This window comes from Danio aesculapii, chromosome 17 (assembly GCF_903798145.1).
Source record: "Danio aesculapii chromosome 17, fDanAes4.1, whole genome shotgun sequence".
Classification (NCBI taxonomy): Eukaryota; Metazoa; Chordata; class Actinopteri; order Cypriniformes; family Danionidae; genus Danio; species Danio aesculapii.
Genome location: NC_079451.1, coordinates 31,901,596 through 31,917,465, shown reverse-complemented (window position 1 = coordinate 31,917,465; position 15,870 = coordinate 31,901,596). Strand labels below are relative to the sequence as shown.

Sequence of the window (15,870 nt, the reverse complement as noted above, 5' to 3'; positions counted from 1 at the left end):
TGGCAGCAATTACAGTCTCAAGTCTTTTTAAAGAGCCCATATTATGGGTTTTTGAAAATGCCCTTCCATGTAGTGTGTCACACAGCTCTAAGTGAAGTGAAATATCCAGCTAAGGCTTAAATCTGTAAGTGTACAGTGTTTAAAACTATTGATTCATCTATAAAAGAGTCGACTCATAGTGCTTCAAACGAGTCGTCTTGATAACGAGTCATTAGGTGTTTCGCGATGACGCAGCTACGAAACACAAGTAGTTGGGCGCGCAAACCCGGGAGATTTGAAACCTGCGGCCCCGCCCACTAACATAAAAAAAGTCTCACACACACACACACACACACAGACAGACACCGGTCGAATGAAGTCACGCTGTGCAGATGGATATTATGGACAGTCTAATCAAAGATGAAACATCAGCAATATAGCCCAGCCTTGAGCAGTTCTGAGTGCTTCTGAAAACTATATGCTTTCAAAGAAGACTTCTTCAGTTTGTTAAAGGAAGGATCAGTGAAGACTGTCTGAACATGGATCAGTGGATCATGAATCAGTTTCTACCCCCATTTCACAAGTGTAAGTACGTGCGATTAAAATTATTGCCTCGTTTACTCTATCTTGCAAACTATGTATTTAGTTGTGTTTTGTTACTTGTAACCGCGTGTGCTGTATCAGGTTAACTCTTTATATTCTCATATCGCGTGTAAAGCCACGTTGAAAACGCGACGCGTGCCGCTTTGATTACGGATCGTCAGCTGTTTACACACATGCAACGGTCAAGTTTCAAAATATTTCAGCTCAGGTTCGAGGTGAGGTGTCTAAATTGCACCCAGCAAGCTGAACTAGCGCTCTAGGCGTGTGTGTCGTGTCCTCGGGTAGGAGTAATGTGTCTGTGTGTGTGTGTGTGTGTGTCTGTGTCTCCTCGTGTGTGTAACGCACGGGTATTCGCGGAGACAACTGAGCGCCGCGCCGCGCCGCGCCCTCTCAATTCAGCCGCTCCTCTATGGAGGCGCCGGCCCTGTGTGTGTGTGTGTCTGTGTCTCCTCGTGTGTGTAACGCACGGGTATTCGCGGATATAACCGCGCCGCGCCCTCTCAATTCAGCCGCTCCTCTATGGAGGCGCCGGCCCTGTGTGTGTGTGTGTCTGTGTCTCCTCGTGTGTGTAACGCACGGGTATTCGCGGATATAACCGCGCCGCGCCCTCTTAATTCAGCCGCTCCTCTATGGACGCGCCGGCCCTGTGTCTGTGTGTGTCTCCTCGTGTGTGTAACGCACGGGTATTCGCGGATATAACTGAGCGCCACGCCCTTTCTATTCAGCCGCTTCTCTATGGACGCGCAGGCCCTGTGTGTGTGTGAAAAGACCAAGAAGACTGTGACTAGGAGGCCAGGAGATCTCCTCGCCAGTTCTTGGACTTTTTGCTCAATAAAATAGTTAGTCGTCAGTATTTTCTAGTCCATCGTCTGTGTTTACATTCACCCACTGGCAGCCAAAATCCACTATGAAGCGTGTATGCACTGTGACTACTTTTATATTGTAGATTAGCAGCTGAGCATTTCACTCTCGCGCTGAAGCCTTGTCCGTGTCGACCAATCGCAGCAGGCTGTCATCGGTCCAATCAGCGCAGATTAGTTTCGCGCTGAGGAGGGGTTTGGGAACAAATGAATCGCTGAACGATTCATATGGGAGTCGGTGGGATAATTAGGTAAAAATAAATGCAGATTATAAGACCATCAAAGTGTTTTTTGACCTTGCATGCATATTAGACTGTTGTTGGAGACCCTTACAACCTAAATATGACCCTATTTCATGTATAATATGGGCTCTTTTTAAATATGATGCCACAAGATTGGCACACCTGTTTTGGGGAATTTTTGGCCATTCCTCTTTGCAGTACCTCTCAAGCTCTATCAGGTTGAATAGGAAACGACGGTGTACAGCCATTTTCAGATCTCTCCAGAGATGTTCAATAGGATTTAGGTCTGGGTTTCGGCTGGGCCACTCAAGGACATTCACTGAGTTGTTGTGAAACCACTCCATTGATATTTTGACAGTGTGCTTTGGATCATTGTCCTGCTAGAAGATGAACCATCACCCCAGTCTGAGGTCAAGAGCAGGTCAGGATGTCTCTGTACATTGCTGGATTCGTCTTTCCCTCTATCCTGACAAGTCTTCCAGTTCCTGCTGTTGAAAAACATCCCCACACCATGATGCTGCCACCACCAAGCTTCACAGTGAATGGTATTCACAGGGATGGTATTAGCCTTGTGATGAGCGGTGCCTGGTTTTCTCCAAACGTAACAGTTGGCATTCACTCCAAAGAGTTACATTTTAGTCTCATCAAACCAGAGAATTTTGTTTCTTATGGTCTGAGAGTCATTCAGAGGCCTTTCGGCAAATTCCAGGCAGGGAGTGTCTTCCATCTGGCCACTCTACCATACAGGCCTGATGGGTGGATTGCTGAACAGATGGTGGTCCTTCTGTAAGGTTCTCCTCTCTCCACAGAAGTACGCTTGAGCTCAGACAGAGTGGTTATTTGTTATCGGGTTATTGATCACCTCCCTGACAAAGGCCCTTCTCCCTCAATCTCTCAGCTTAGATGGCCAGCCAGCTCTAGGAAGAGTCCTAGTGGTTCCAAACATTTTCCACTTACGGATGATGGAGGTCACTGTGCTCATTGGAACTTTCAGAGCAGCAGACATTTTTCTGTAACAATTCTGTTTCAGAGGTCTACAGACAATTCCTTTGTCTTCATGCTTGGTTTGTGCTTTGACAAACCCTGGGACCTTATATAGACAGGTGTATGCCTTTTCAAATCATGTCCAATCAACTGAATTCACCACAGGTAAACTCCAATTCAGCTGCTGAAACATCTCAAGAATTACCAGTGGAAACAGAATGTACCTGAGCTCAATTTAGAGCTTCATGGCAAAGGCTGTGAATACTCATCTACATGTGATTTTTCTGATTTTTTATTGTTAATAAATTTGCAACAATTTCAAAAAAAAACTTTTTTCCACATAGTCATTATGGGGTATTTTGTGTAGAATTCTGAGCAAATTAATGCATTTAATCCATTTTGGAATAAGGCTGTAACATAAAAAAATGTGGAAAAAGTGAAGCGCTATGAATACCTTCTGGATGCACTGTACATTGCAATTGCATTAAATCAACATTGTTTATATTACTAAATCTAAATTCTCTGATTCTGCTTTTCTGCATCTTAAAAAAAATCATGACTTTTTTGTGAAAACACAGATACTTTAAACCACCATGGAGTAAATCCTACCCCAAAAACTGTGCCCCAGCTGGCCCCATTTCCACCAGTCTGCTCACAAGACCCTCTCCCTCCACCATAGGCGGTGGGTATGCAAGGCGGTGGCGCTTTGCTAGACGACAGGTGATCCGTGTCGGTGCAGGACACTTTCTGGGTGGAACGATTATACGCATACCATCGTGACGACTTCCTCTCATCGACCCGCCCCGAGCATCCACCATAAAACTCACTAGGAACCTGCAAGAAGAGAAGAAAGAATTATTGAAACAGACAGGGACGGAAATGAAGAAAGAAATAGGGACACCACGCTAACCCACTACACAGACATGAACGAGTGAGAGACGATTCCCATGCTGTGATCACTGTACACCCAACACACGTGGTGAGAGGGAGGGGAAGGAACAAGAGAAGGGTCTCAGCAGAAACAAAAAGGAAGAGAAACAGTAAGCAAGAACAGACTGTTAAAGTGAGAGAGACACTTCAGTCAAGGAAAAACAATTAAAAAAAGAGTGACAGTGCTTCGAGCTGTTAAACCTGGCAGTGTCTAGTGCCTCAAATAATAGCAGTAGAGACATGTAAACGGGAAACACAAGGAGTTCCTTGAATATTGATGCACCAAAATATGGCCTCAGACTCTGTACTCGCTACCCAGTTTGTAAAGCTGAAAATAATGTCCCTTTTTACTGCCAAGATCAATTGTTTCGAAGCAGTGATCAGTGATCAGCAGTGTGACCAGAAGCACCTCCACAGGTGGACAGAAAACCCCAAACCCCCATTAATATGAAATGAATGTACTGAATGTATTTGCATGTGCGCTGCCATTGTGTGATTGTTACATGTACATGAGTTTTAAACACTGAAACTAAAATGTCATTGTGTGAAATAATTCAACCTATTGATGATAAAGAGTACATAATAAACTTGTATTTTAACTTAAAGTCTCTTTAACCCTTTACTGGGTAAAAAACCCCCCAAAACAAATAGATCATATTGAAATAGACTTCATTGACATTGATTACAATATATACAGTGCCTACAGAAAATTATCATACCCTGTGAAAATATATACCTTTACTCACAGTACACCCTGCTTTCAAAAGATCTTCAAGATAAGGTTGTAGAAAGCCACAGGTTAGAAGACTACAAAACAGTTCAAAGGCTAGAAAAGTTATTTGGAATGTGATTTGATTTCAGGCTGTTTGACAAATAAAGTCATTATTTTAAAGGGGTATGATGATTTTCTACACTCAAAAAAAATTACGTTTGGTGTTTGCTCAAACTACTTATTTAAAATGAGCTGAAACAAGACAATTTTTGAGTTTTTTAGGGGACAACTTATTTGTTTTTTGCTCAATCAGCTTACATTTGTGAAAACTAGAAGATAATTTAATTTCTTAATGTTGTCCCAACAAAAATCGATTGTGTGGAACCCAGCATTTTTTACAGTGTATACGCACTATATATATTTTATAATATAAAAGTTCAAAATTCTTGCAATAACCCCGAGTAACACTGCAACATTTTTCCAATGAGTATTTCAGTGAGTGTCCTATAAAGTTTTAAGACTAGATTTATTCAATCAAATAGGGCAAATTGTATTTAATAATTAAGTAAACTTGTTTTTCATATTGTTAAAAAATAAATTAAAATCTCATATTAAAATTTTATTATTTTTATATGAACATAACAATAAATAGTAGCAATATATATTATTATATATTTACCCATTTTGCCTGCTCTACCAAATAGTTGACCATATTTTAAATAATGACTGTTAAAGTCATTTAAAGAATGACTGTTTTAAATAATGGTTTACACACACAGCATTGTTGGTTTACAAAATAATCAAACAAACATAATTCTTTTGCACTACTACACTTGATTTTGGTTTTATTGTAAAAAAAAAAACACAAGAAAATGTGTAAATTACTGTGTTAAATGAGAATCTGAAATATTTTATGGCATACTTCAAAAAATAAAGATTTAGAATTATAACATTTTTTAATGTTTAATGTTTTATCTTTAATGTTTTTTTTTAAATATATTGGTCTTACACTTCATATTTTCTGATATTTTATAGTATCTGTATTAATTCCGATACTTTTACCATTAAACCAACATATCAACCCATACCAAATGGTTGATATTTTAGAAATTATAGGGATGTGTTAAAAATGCATTGAGTGTGTTAACTGGCGACATAAGAGTTAAAAAATGCAATCCAAAATTAGTTTTGTTGGTGGGGCGGTTAAAGGGTTAAAGCATACATATTTAATCCATGAGGTTTCATGGAAACAAATGTTTCAATGACAGATCATCTATTTTTCTGACAGATCTGTAGATGTATTTTCCTTAATTGTAATTGTATTGTATATCATTTTTATTTTTACCTACATTTTTCAGATTATATGTGTATTTGTATGTATAATATTATCTGCACCTATAGGTCTGAGAGTAACACAATTTCCATTCTCTGTATGTCCTGTACATGTGGTTGAATTGACAATAAAGCTGACTTTGACTTTGATACATGCATAAATAAGTGCACTTCAAATAGTCAAAATGATCACAAATAATGTGTCACCGTTCAATGCAAATATCATTGTAAAGTCTTACAGTTATCTGAAGAACGTTACAAAAACCTTTCCTCCCTGTCAACACAAATTTCTAATGTGCTGATGGTGGAAGCTCTGTGTGTAATGAGTGATCTGCAATTTATTCTGAGAATGTGCTGAAGTTGCTGATGTCTAAATGCATGTGAAGTCCATTTCCCAAAGACCGGCTAAAAACACACTCGCACACAGTGTGGAGGAGCGCTCACACGCATGAGGAGATAAAACAGGGAATAAAACACCAGAGAGCAGGATAGAGATAAAGAAAACAGGAGAGGACAGATGAAAAAGACAGGACAGAAAGCTATAGAAAGAGTGATGTCACCGGACTCAGTTTTCACCTGGAGTCATACTGAGGAAGCGGGGAGGAAGGGCTGCAAAAGGAAAAAATTACAAGGGGGAAAAAGAACAGAAAGCAGGAGGTAAAAAAAACAACAACATTCATTATTACAGTCCTTGTCATGGTAAAACAGCTGACATACATGTAAGCAAGACATGAAGCTGATGTCACAGATCAGATCTTATGTGCAATGCAGCAGAAAGTGTGAGAGGGGAAAACCTAAAGGAAAACAAAATGTGTTTTATGCAAACAGCTCAATGAAGCAGATGAGTAGCTTTTGGCATGCTTGTCCAAGCATCATGTTTGCAGACTGTCTGGGTTAAAACATCCTTCACTAATCCTGAATGGCATCCCTAATATAACATGCTAATTAGATCCTCAATCCCCCTTGACTGTTAAAAGTTGGGAGTAGGCCTGTCACAATAATCAATATATTGACTTGGACATGACCTCAATCATTTTTGGTAATGCAATATACTGTACACTCACCGGCCACTTCATTAGATACACCTTACTAATACTAGGCTGGACGCCCTTTTGCCATCAGAACTGCCTTAATCCTTCGTAGTATAGATTCAACAAGGTACTGGAAATATAATTTCGCCCATATTGACGTGAGAGCATCACGCAGTTGCTGCAGATTTGTCGGCTGCACATTCATGATTTGAATCCCAAAGATGCTCTATTGAGATCTGGTGACTTAGGAGGCCATTTGAGTACAGTAAACTCATTGTCATGTTCAAGAAACCAGTCAGAGATGATTTGGCTTTTTACATGGTGCGTTATCCTGTAGACGGGTACACTGTAATCATAAAGGGATGGACATGATCAGCAACAATACTCAGGTAGGCTGTGGCGTTGACACATTGCTCAATTGGTACTAATGGGCCCCAAGTGTGCCAAGAAAATATCCCCCACACCATTGATACAAGGCAGGATTGATACAAGCATTCATGTTATTGATACCAAATTCTGACCCTACCATCCGAATAACGCAGCAGAAATCGAGACTCATCAGACAAGGCAACAATTTTCCAATCTTCTATTGTCTAATTTTGGTGAGCCTGTGCGATTTGAAGCCTCAGTTTCCTGTTCTTAGCTGATAGGAGTGGTACCAGGTGTGGTCTTCTGCTGCTGTAGCCCAAGTTAAACGTGTTGTGCATTCAGAGATGCACTTCTGCATACCTCAATTGTAGCGAGTGGTTATTTGAGTTACTGTTGTCTTTCTATCAGATCGAATCAGTCTGGCCATTCTCCTCTAACCTCTTTTGTTCAACAATGCATTTGCGCCAACAGAACTGCCGCTGACTGGATATTTTCTCTTTTTCAGATCATTGTCTGTAAACCCTAGAGATGGTTGGGCATGAAAATCCCAGGAGATCAGCAGTTTCTGAAATACTCAGACCAGCCCGTCTGACACCAACAGCCATGTCTTGACCATGTCTACATGCCTAAATGCATTGAGTTGCTGCCATGTGATTAGAAATTTACGTTAGTGAGCAGTTGGACAGGTATACCTAATAAAGTGGCCGGTGAGTGTATATTGCTCTGTACATAAAAACCAATTCTAGCAACATTTTAGTTGATTGTGCAACATCTCTATATCTATTAGAGGTGTCATTAGGGTAAAAAAAAAAAACACTATAATTTTTACTATAAATTACTATAGTATTTTTTCATGAATGTGTCTGACAACTGAAAATAGATCTGGTAATTGTTAAAACATGATGTGTTCTTTGGAAGAGTGTACTTGCATTATGATGATAATATATTGTCATTCTGCCATTATATAATGAGTGGCATAAAATGGTCTTAAAATGACAATAGTATCATTTATCGCAATATATTCTGGTGCAATATATCATACAACAAAAAATAGATATCGTGACAGGTCTAGTTGGGAGTTAATCTAGTATTGAGATGAACGAAAAAAGCTAAAAGAACCGCAATTTATTTGCTGCTACTAATAGACAGAAATGACTATATTTCTTATAACAAAATAAACATTAATAGCAAAGCAAGGGGGGATGAGCACTGCTCATTTAAAGGTTTGGGGTCAATAAGATTTTTGATTGGCAAGAATGTATTAAACCGATTAAAAATGAGTTTAAAATGTTATAAAAAATGTTTAAATATTTGATTCATAATGCTGAATAAATGTGTATCAAGATTTCAACAAAAATATTAAGCAGCACAAAAATCCTGTGACAGAAGTCTGGAGTAATCAATGAAAAAATTCTGTTTTGCCATTAAAAGGAATCAATAATTTATCACTTAAATAACAACCGATATATTTCTTGACATATTTTACAATATAACAGTACAAATATTTCATCTTATCAACCCCAAACATAACATTAAATTATATAAAAATGTCATTGTTGTGGCTATATACAGTTGAGGTCAGAATTATTAGCCCCTCTTTGATTTTTTTTTCTTTTTTAAATATTTCCCAAATGATGTTTAACAGAGCAAGGACATTTTCACAGCATGTCTGATAATATTTTTTCTTCTGGAGAAAGTCTTACTTGTTTTATTTCGACTAGAATAAAAGCAGTTTTAATTTTTTAAAAACCATTTTAAGCTCAAAATTATTAGCCCCTTTAAGCAATTTTTTTTCGATATTCTACAGAACAAACCATCAATATACAATAACTTGCCTAATTACCCTAACCTGCCTAGTTAACCCAGTTAACCTAGTTAGGCATTTAAATGTCACTTTAAGCTGTAAACAAGTGTCTTGAAACATATCTAGTCAAATTTTAAAATGATAAAATAAATAAATAAATGAAATAAAACAGTTATTAGAAATGAGTTATTAAAACTATTATGTTTAAAAATTTGTTGAAAAATTCTTTTTTTCTCCATTAAACAGAAATTGGGGGGGGGGGGGGGGGGGTAAACAGGGTGCCTAATTCAGGGGGGCTAATAATTCTGACTTCAACTGTATGTATTTGCGTCCTTTAAAAGCAAATAAAAAAAGTCTTACCCAGAGTGCACAGGACTGCACACAGTGTTGTGTGAGTGGTCCACGGTGTCAGGTGTCCAGCTGTACCTCCGCATACACTCATTGTTGTATTCACGGGTCACTGCAAGATGCTGTAAACACACCCAAACACGAAAACACACTCTTCAAGGTCAAGAAAGCTGCATTAACTTTAAAGGAATGCGCGGGTTGTTAAAGCATTACATATTCTAATTATATTAAGAAGTGATAAGACCTAATTCAGTTATGTTTTATTCTTAAATCTGATGACTTGGTTCTCTGAAGATTCCTGAGATGCCTTGTAAAACTGCTGCCAAAGATACAGTTAGGAAACAGAATGTCTTTGAAATTCATCTGGTGAAAACATGGCAAGAAAAACAAAATGCAGAAAACTAATGAAATAAACAACTGTGTGAGGAAATGGTGAAAAAGATGGAGAGATTATTGGTCATGATCAAGGACCTGTACTTTATTCTGAGGTTCAACCATGTAGGAAATATCAAACTCTGTAGCTTTAAAAGAAACATACACATATTTTAGTTTAGGGCTGTAAAAGTAGGAAACAATAATCCTTATTCTGCCAAAAATGAGAAACAGGTAGTGTTCTCTGATGTAGTTCAAGTGATTTGTCTTTCTCTGTCTCTAATTGAACCTGAATTTGACACTTGAATTATGCCCAAAAATGCTGTCAAGGCAGGTATCACAGCTGTTACTGTTGCTACATAGCATCTGACCGTGAAACAAAAACTAAAAACACTTTAGTATGCAGTATTATACTCAGTAAATAGCAATAGTAATAGAAAACAGTGAATACTCTAGACATAATACTTGTCTCATAGCAGTTGAATAGTTACGGCCAATGGCTGTTATATTTGATTAAAATGATTAAATCATTGTGGGTTTCTTCTTGGGCTCGGTAAGCATTTGTTTAAACCACTGCATGAGTGGAACTTAATTCATAAGTCTGTTTTTATATATCTCAATTAGGGCTTTGCAATTAATCGAAATTTAGTTTCGACTTTGATTTTGGCTTCCAACGATTATGAAAAAATATGAATCAAGATAAGACATCATATCCCGCCCCCTATGCATTTGTTCCTCTGTAAAGCTCAGTTACACATGAAAATGAATAAAAGCATGTACTGTAACTTGTCTTTTGCAGCATGGGATTCATTCATGTTTTTAAAAGCGTGAAAGAGAATACATGCAAAAATGGGTCAAAACGCAGCGCTTAGTGATTACTCACATTAACCGCCATTTGTTATGAAGAAATAACTGAACATAAAGAGTTGAGAATGAAACGGCATGTGAAAGTGAAAACATAAACGGATCTGCGCGGCTCTTAAAGTGACAGTACGCTATATTCCTGCTGCCGACTGTTCTTATAATTATTAATCAAACAACTTAAGCAAGAACAAAATTACTCTCTGCTCTTGACTGAAAGACTTTTGTAGCTTTATTAGGAAACAAATCAAGTTTAATTCTTCCAGTGCAGATGCTTAAAGCAGAGTTTGTTTCATTTGTATATTTTTATTCTATTGTTTTTATTTTCTTTCCATAATTGTAACTTTTTGTTAGTTTGTGCCATTCTGCTTCAGTATTAAGAATTGTAAAATCGTTTTTGTGAAACAATTGTGAAAAACGGTTGGGTCATTTTGATCATTTTAAATAACTGTGATTAAAATTACGACCAAAATAATCATTATTATAATTTTTCCCATCATCGAGCAGCCCTAATCTCAATATCAATTGTTCATCCCAAGATCGAATTTTAGGTCTTAGTTATTTCAGTTGATATCTGTGATAACGTCTCTAGACATTATACAGCACATCTCCTGCCCAATAATGACAAGAAACTCTGCATTTTGCTACTTTCACAAGAAACAGTCCCAACGTTTGAATTGTGTCAGTTGTATCAGGAAATGGCAGAACAGAGCTCTGGTTCTACTTCAGAGTTTTTGTTTTGTTAGTTATACATACTGCACCACATAATAAACATAAATCATGAAACCAAGCTATGAAAAAAAAATCATTTGAGTATTGATTATTATGTCTAAAAATAAATCTTTGAATACATTTCAAATTCCTTTAATATCTTGTGTTCTGTTTAATTGTAGCCTTCAGTAGCAATGTGCATATTTATATATTTTACAGTAAACCGCTGTTTAATAAAGACAAAAAAGTAGTTTTCTTCCCATAGATGTAAAAAAAAATTTTATTATTCTGTTGAAATTCTTGTTTCTGATTGGCTAGAAGCTGGGAATAAAAATTGTTTATTGCACAGGATGTTCAAGTCAGTTTTGATCATGGTTTAAAATAAATGCGCTTTCCTCAAACTTTAGGCCCACACAGAATCTGTGCGCACAGAAATCTGCAGACTTTGACAGATTTTTTAGCCTGTCATTAATTCTGTTTATTTACATGCGAAAGTTTAATATTATTATATTTATTTTATTTATTTATATTTAATTAAAATACAGTTTGTAAAGTAATATTTACTTACTTTTAGTAGATATAATATATAAGAGACTTGCTTGGTTTACCAAACAGGTGGATCTAATCAAAACTGTTTGCCAAGCTTATGATTGAATTTCATATTAGGAATATTCAATAAATTTAAACGACATCTGTCTCTTTAGTTTCATTTATACATATCCGAATCACACAAAATCTGCAGAAACTCACATCTGGTCCGAGCCCCTCCCCTGGAGTATCATCAGTCTACAGCGATCGATGATTGGCTCCTGTACTAGAAGGTGGGCTTTGTTCGCAGTATAGTGATTGATGATTGGCTCCTGTACTAGAAGGTGGGATTTATTCACAATATAGTGATCGATGATTGGCTCCTGTACTAGAAGGCGGGCTTTATTCGCAATATAGTGATTGATGATTGGCTCCTGTACTAGAAGGCAAGCTTTAGTCGCCATATTGACCATTACACTTTTCCCCATTCAAAATGATATGAGTGACATGTCTTGTGTCTTTGCCTTTATTCCTCTGTGTAACCTCGAGAACAGACATGTGCTTCACCAGGGAGCCAATGTTGATCAAACTCTTCAATATGCAAAATATATTTACCAAGAGGTAGCTAACGCAATTTTACTGAGCTATTAAGATATACCCATGTCCTTTACATGCATGCACATGATCTTTCTCATGTTTCAGGAGTCTGGTGTGAATATTGGCTCTAGAAAAAAACAGAAAACTGAACAGGAAATCACATAATGGAAAGTTCTAACAGAGTCCAAGTGTAACTCAATCACTCTCCCCCTCCCCTTTGCCCTTTTCCCAGTGTCTAGCCATCTACTTAATGACAGATCGAGGTCAAGCATTTTGATTTCTAAATAAACTCTTATTAGACCAAAAGTCTGAGGATTTATTTAAAGGCACGTTTGGAAATGAAAATGTGACACAGGACAGAACAGAAGAATGTTTTTACGTCTGTGTGGATGGGGACCGGCCTTTCGCAAAGCCCATGAGACCCAACACAAATATTCCAGGACATTTTGCAGTGTTGTGGAAAGTCCTGAGTGGATGTTCTGCAATTGTAGGATGAATGCCAGACAATGAATGGCATTAACAATAAATCTTTGGCTTTTTATAAGTACAGGGTCAAGGGCTATCAAGCCTTCTATTATTTTCTAGTGGCAGCCAGTCAGTGTTGATGTAGATGAAGCAGTGGCATGCCAAACACATAAAACACAAATTTATGATAAAACTAAATTAAATAGTTTTGAAAGTTCCTGTGAGATGACAATATTTGTTAGTTGCAGTCTTAGTTTTAAGCATACCTATAAGCTAGTGTGCTCCAAAATAGTGCCAGAATTTGCATTTAGAAAATATAAAACTGATATAAACATCCAAAGCTTGCAGTTTGTCACTTTCGCCCAAATGGATCAACGATTTTATTCACGTCACCTCTAGGCACGGGACGATAACAGTTTTCAAGGTATACTGCTGTTTGGAAAAGTCAAGGTTTTAAAACTATTTTTTGTAATACCGTTGCTAAGATTTGCGTAAGATTTATTTATTTATTGTTTTCAGCAGAAAAGATATACAAACATGGCGTTTTAAATTGTAAAGAAATCTATGCTTTTGAAAACAAATGAAGACAGCAGAAGTCAATGATTTATTTGAATGTTTACTGCTCCAAAATATTTCAAAGCTTTCAAAAAATAAAATCTATTGTTTTCAAAGGGGTAAAAAAATGTGTTGTTTTTTTACCCAGACATTTAAAAAGAATATATTTTAGAGTAGTGAGCACAATCCTGTGATACCGTGAAATTTTTATCCAAGGTTATCATAGCGTCAGAATCTTATACCGGCCCATGCCTAGTCACCACATACTTCAGTTTCTCGTCAAATCTTGACTAATCAAATGCTCTAGTATATGACATGACTGGTATCTGACATCATTTGATGCACTTAATCTCAACCACTCTCATTGGCAGAGCTGTGATAAAAACTAATTGCTACTGGCTCTTCTTTTAAAAAAGGGGAGGGGCCACTCTATGTCCCACCCTCTCTTTTCTTTTCAGTTGAGATTATGTCAAACATTGAATTTAAAAAATGCACATTTCGAAGCACTTCACGAGACCTAATTGTATTTTCAGTATCGCCTGAAATATAAATACAATATAATGAATGAATGAAGTATGAAAAACACAGATGTTGCTGAAAATAAAATTTCAACTAATTATATAAAACAAAAATAATACAACAGAAAAATATAAGAATAAATGAAAATGGGAAATAAAAAACAAGAACTAAACTGAATTTGTTAAAATATTTTACAAACATTAATAAAAGTGGCAAAAGTACACGACTACTAAATATTAACAAGAAACTGAAAGTATCTGAATAAAAAGCTAATTCAAATTCTTAATAAAACTGTAATGGTATAAAACATAACAATAAAACAATATATTAGAATAATGATACTGATTAAAATACAATTCCTATACATCTTCATCATAATGCATTCTGGGATTGCCTTTACCGCTAAGGAATACAATGTAAGGTATCTTAAACAGCAGTATCCTGTCTATGAAAGTAGTTCACTATGTTTTGTATCAGCACAGCAGAATATGAGTGTGTGTGTTTCCTGCAATCTGGAAGTATAACAGTACCAAATGAGAACAATAGCAAAAGCAACAGCGATAAAGAGTGTAGGGGGTTTCTTACCGTGTCTTTGGTGGGTGCCAGAATCTCTTCAATCATCATGCTGTCCCGAGCGAAGGAGCTTCTGTTCAGAGTGTTGGACCTGTCTGAGCTGAAGGAGCGCAGACTGGAGTGTGTAAGAGGTTCACACATGTGTACACGCACAAGCACATACACACAAAGCCAAAGACGAACAAACAGGGACGAACACACATAAACACAAAACAAAAGCACAAAAGGTTACAACATGCAACATCCAGGGAGAGCAAAAATCAAACCCTCCAGAGAAGACAGGAGAGAAAGGATTGTCTGAGAAACAGAGAGAGGGAAGTAAGAAGAATACAGACACGGGCAGACATGTTGAAAATGGGCAACGTTTAAAATCAAATATACAACCCTTCAAAAGTTTGGGGTCTGTAAGATTTTTTAATTGATTTTTGAAGGAATTTTTGAAGTCTTTTATGCTGACCAAGACTGCATTTACAGGAAGAAAAATACAGTAATTCCTTAACATATATTTACAATTTTACATTTTTTTTGTAATTTATACCTGTGGTAGAAAATCGGTTTTGTAGAAACATTCATTTGTATGTATTGTTTTTTAGAATAAAATAAATATTAGAGCTGCACAATATTGGAATAAATATTTTATATTGCGATATGAATACAATTTGATGACTTAATATCTCTATTTGGAAAGAATTTGTAATGTTAGTGTCCTCCGACACTAATGTGGTTGTGCTATTTGCAGTGCATATTTTTTTGTTTTTGCATGTGTTGTGTGTATTTCATGCTTAACTAACTATAAATACAATCAAGAAAAAGATAAAACTGAAATAAAGTGTTTTATCATGTCCCAAGTCTAACAGTATTCAAGTACAGTAACTGAATGATAAAAATAATTTAAGAAAATTTATCATAGTTAAGGTCACAAAAATCTAATAAATAATCTATAGAATTCCTGGGGTCTCCCAACACATTTTCGTTGTGGTCTGTGCTATTTGCAGAGCATTTCTATATGAGGTATTTTCTATATGCAGGTATTTTATTACATAGCTATCTATAAATATAATCAAGAAAATTATACAATTGAAACAAAGTGTTTTATCGTTTTTAAAGTCTAACAGTATTCAAGTACAGTAACTGAATAATAAAAATAAAAATAATTTAATAAAATTAATCGTAGTTAAGGTCACAAATGGTACAATTACTTATACCTGAATACTTTTAAAGTCCTTATACAATTACAGGCATTAAAAAACACATGCAAATGATAAATTATAATACAAATATCAATGCGATATCAATGCTGAAATATTGTGCAGCCCTAATGAATATGCGTTTCAGTATAAAACCATAATAGTTAAGCTAATTAAAATAGATATATTCTGTAAGATTATAAATGTCTTTACTGTCACTTTTGATCATTTTAATGCATCCTTGCTCAATAAAAGTATGAACTCCTTTCAAAAGAAAAAATATCTCCGGCCCCAAACTTTTAAACTTT

The 15,870-nt window shown here is 36.4% G+C and overlaps 1 protein-coding gene across 6 annotated transcripts in view; it reads right to left on the bottom strand.

Moving 5' to 3' along the window:
- The window catches only part of ank3a (ankyrin 3a), a 154,082-nt gene that overhangs the window by 39,680 nt on the left and 98,532 nt on the right, over positions 1-15,870 (bottom strand). For 5 of the 6 annotated variants that reach the window (XM_056477646.1, XM_056477649.1, XM_056477647.1 and 2 more), the window contains 4 exons: positions 14,388-14,490; positions 9,207-9,316; positions 6,219-6,251; positions 3,278-3,502 (listed from right to left, as the gene is read on the bottom strand). In XM_056477646.1, coding sequence (XP_056333621.1) covers positions 3,278-3,502; positions 6,219-6,251; positions 9,207-9,316; positions 14,388-14,490 — 471 coding nt within the window. The remainder of the gene's footprint in view (positions 1-3,277; positions 3,503-6,218; positions 6,252-9,206; positions 9,317-14,387; positions 14,491-15,870) is intronic. The other variant, XM_056477644.1, reaches the window with a different exon arrangement.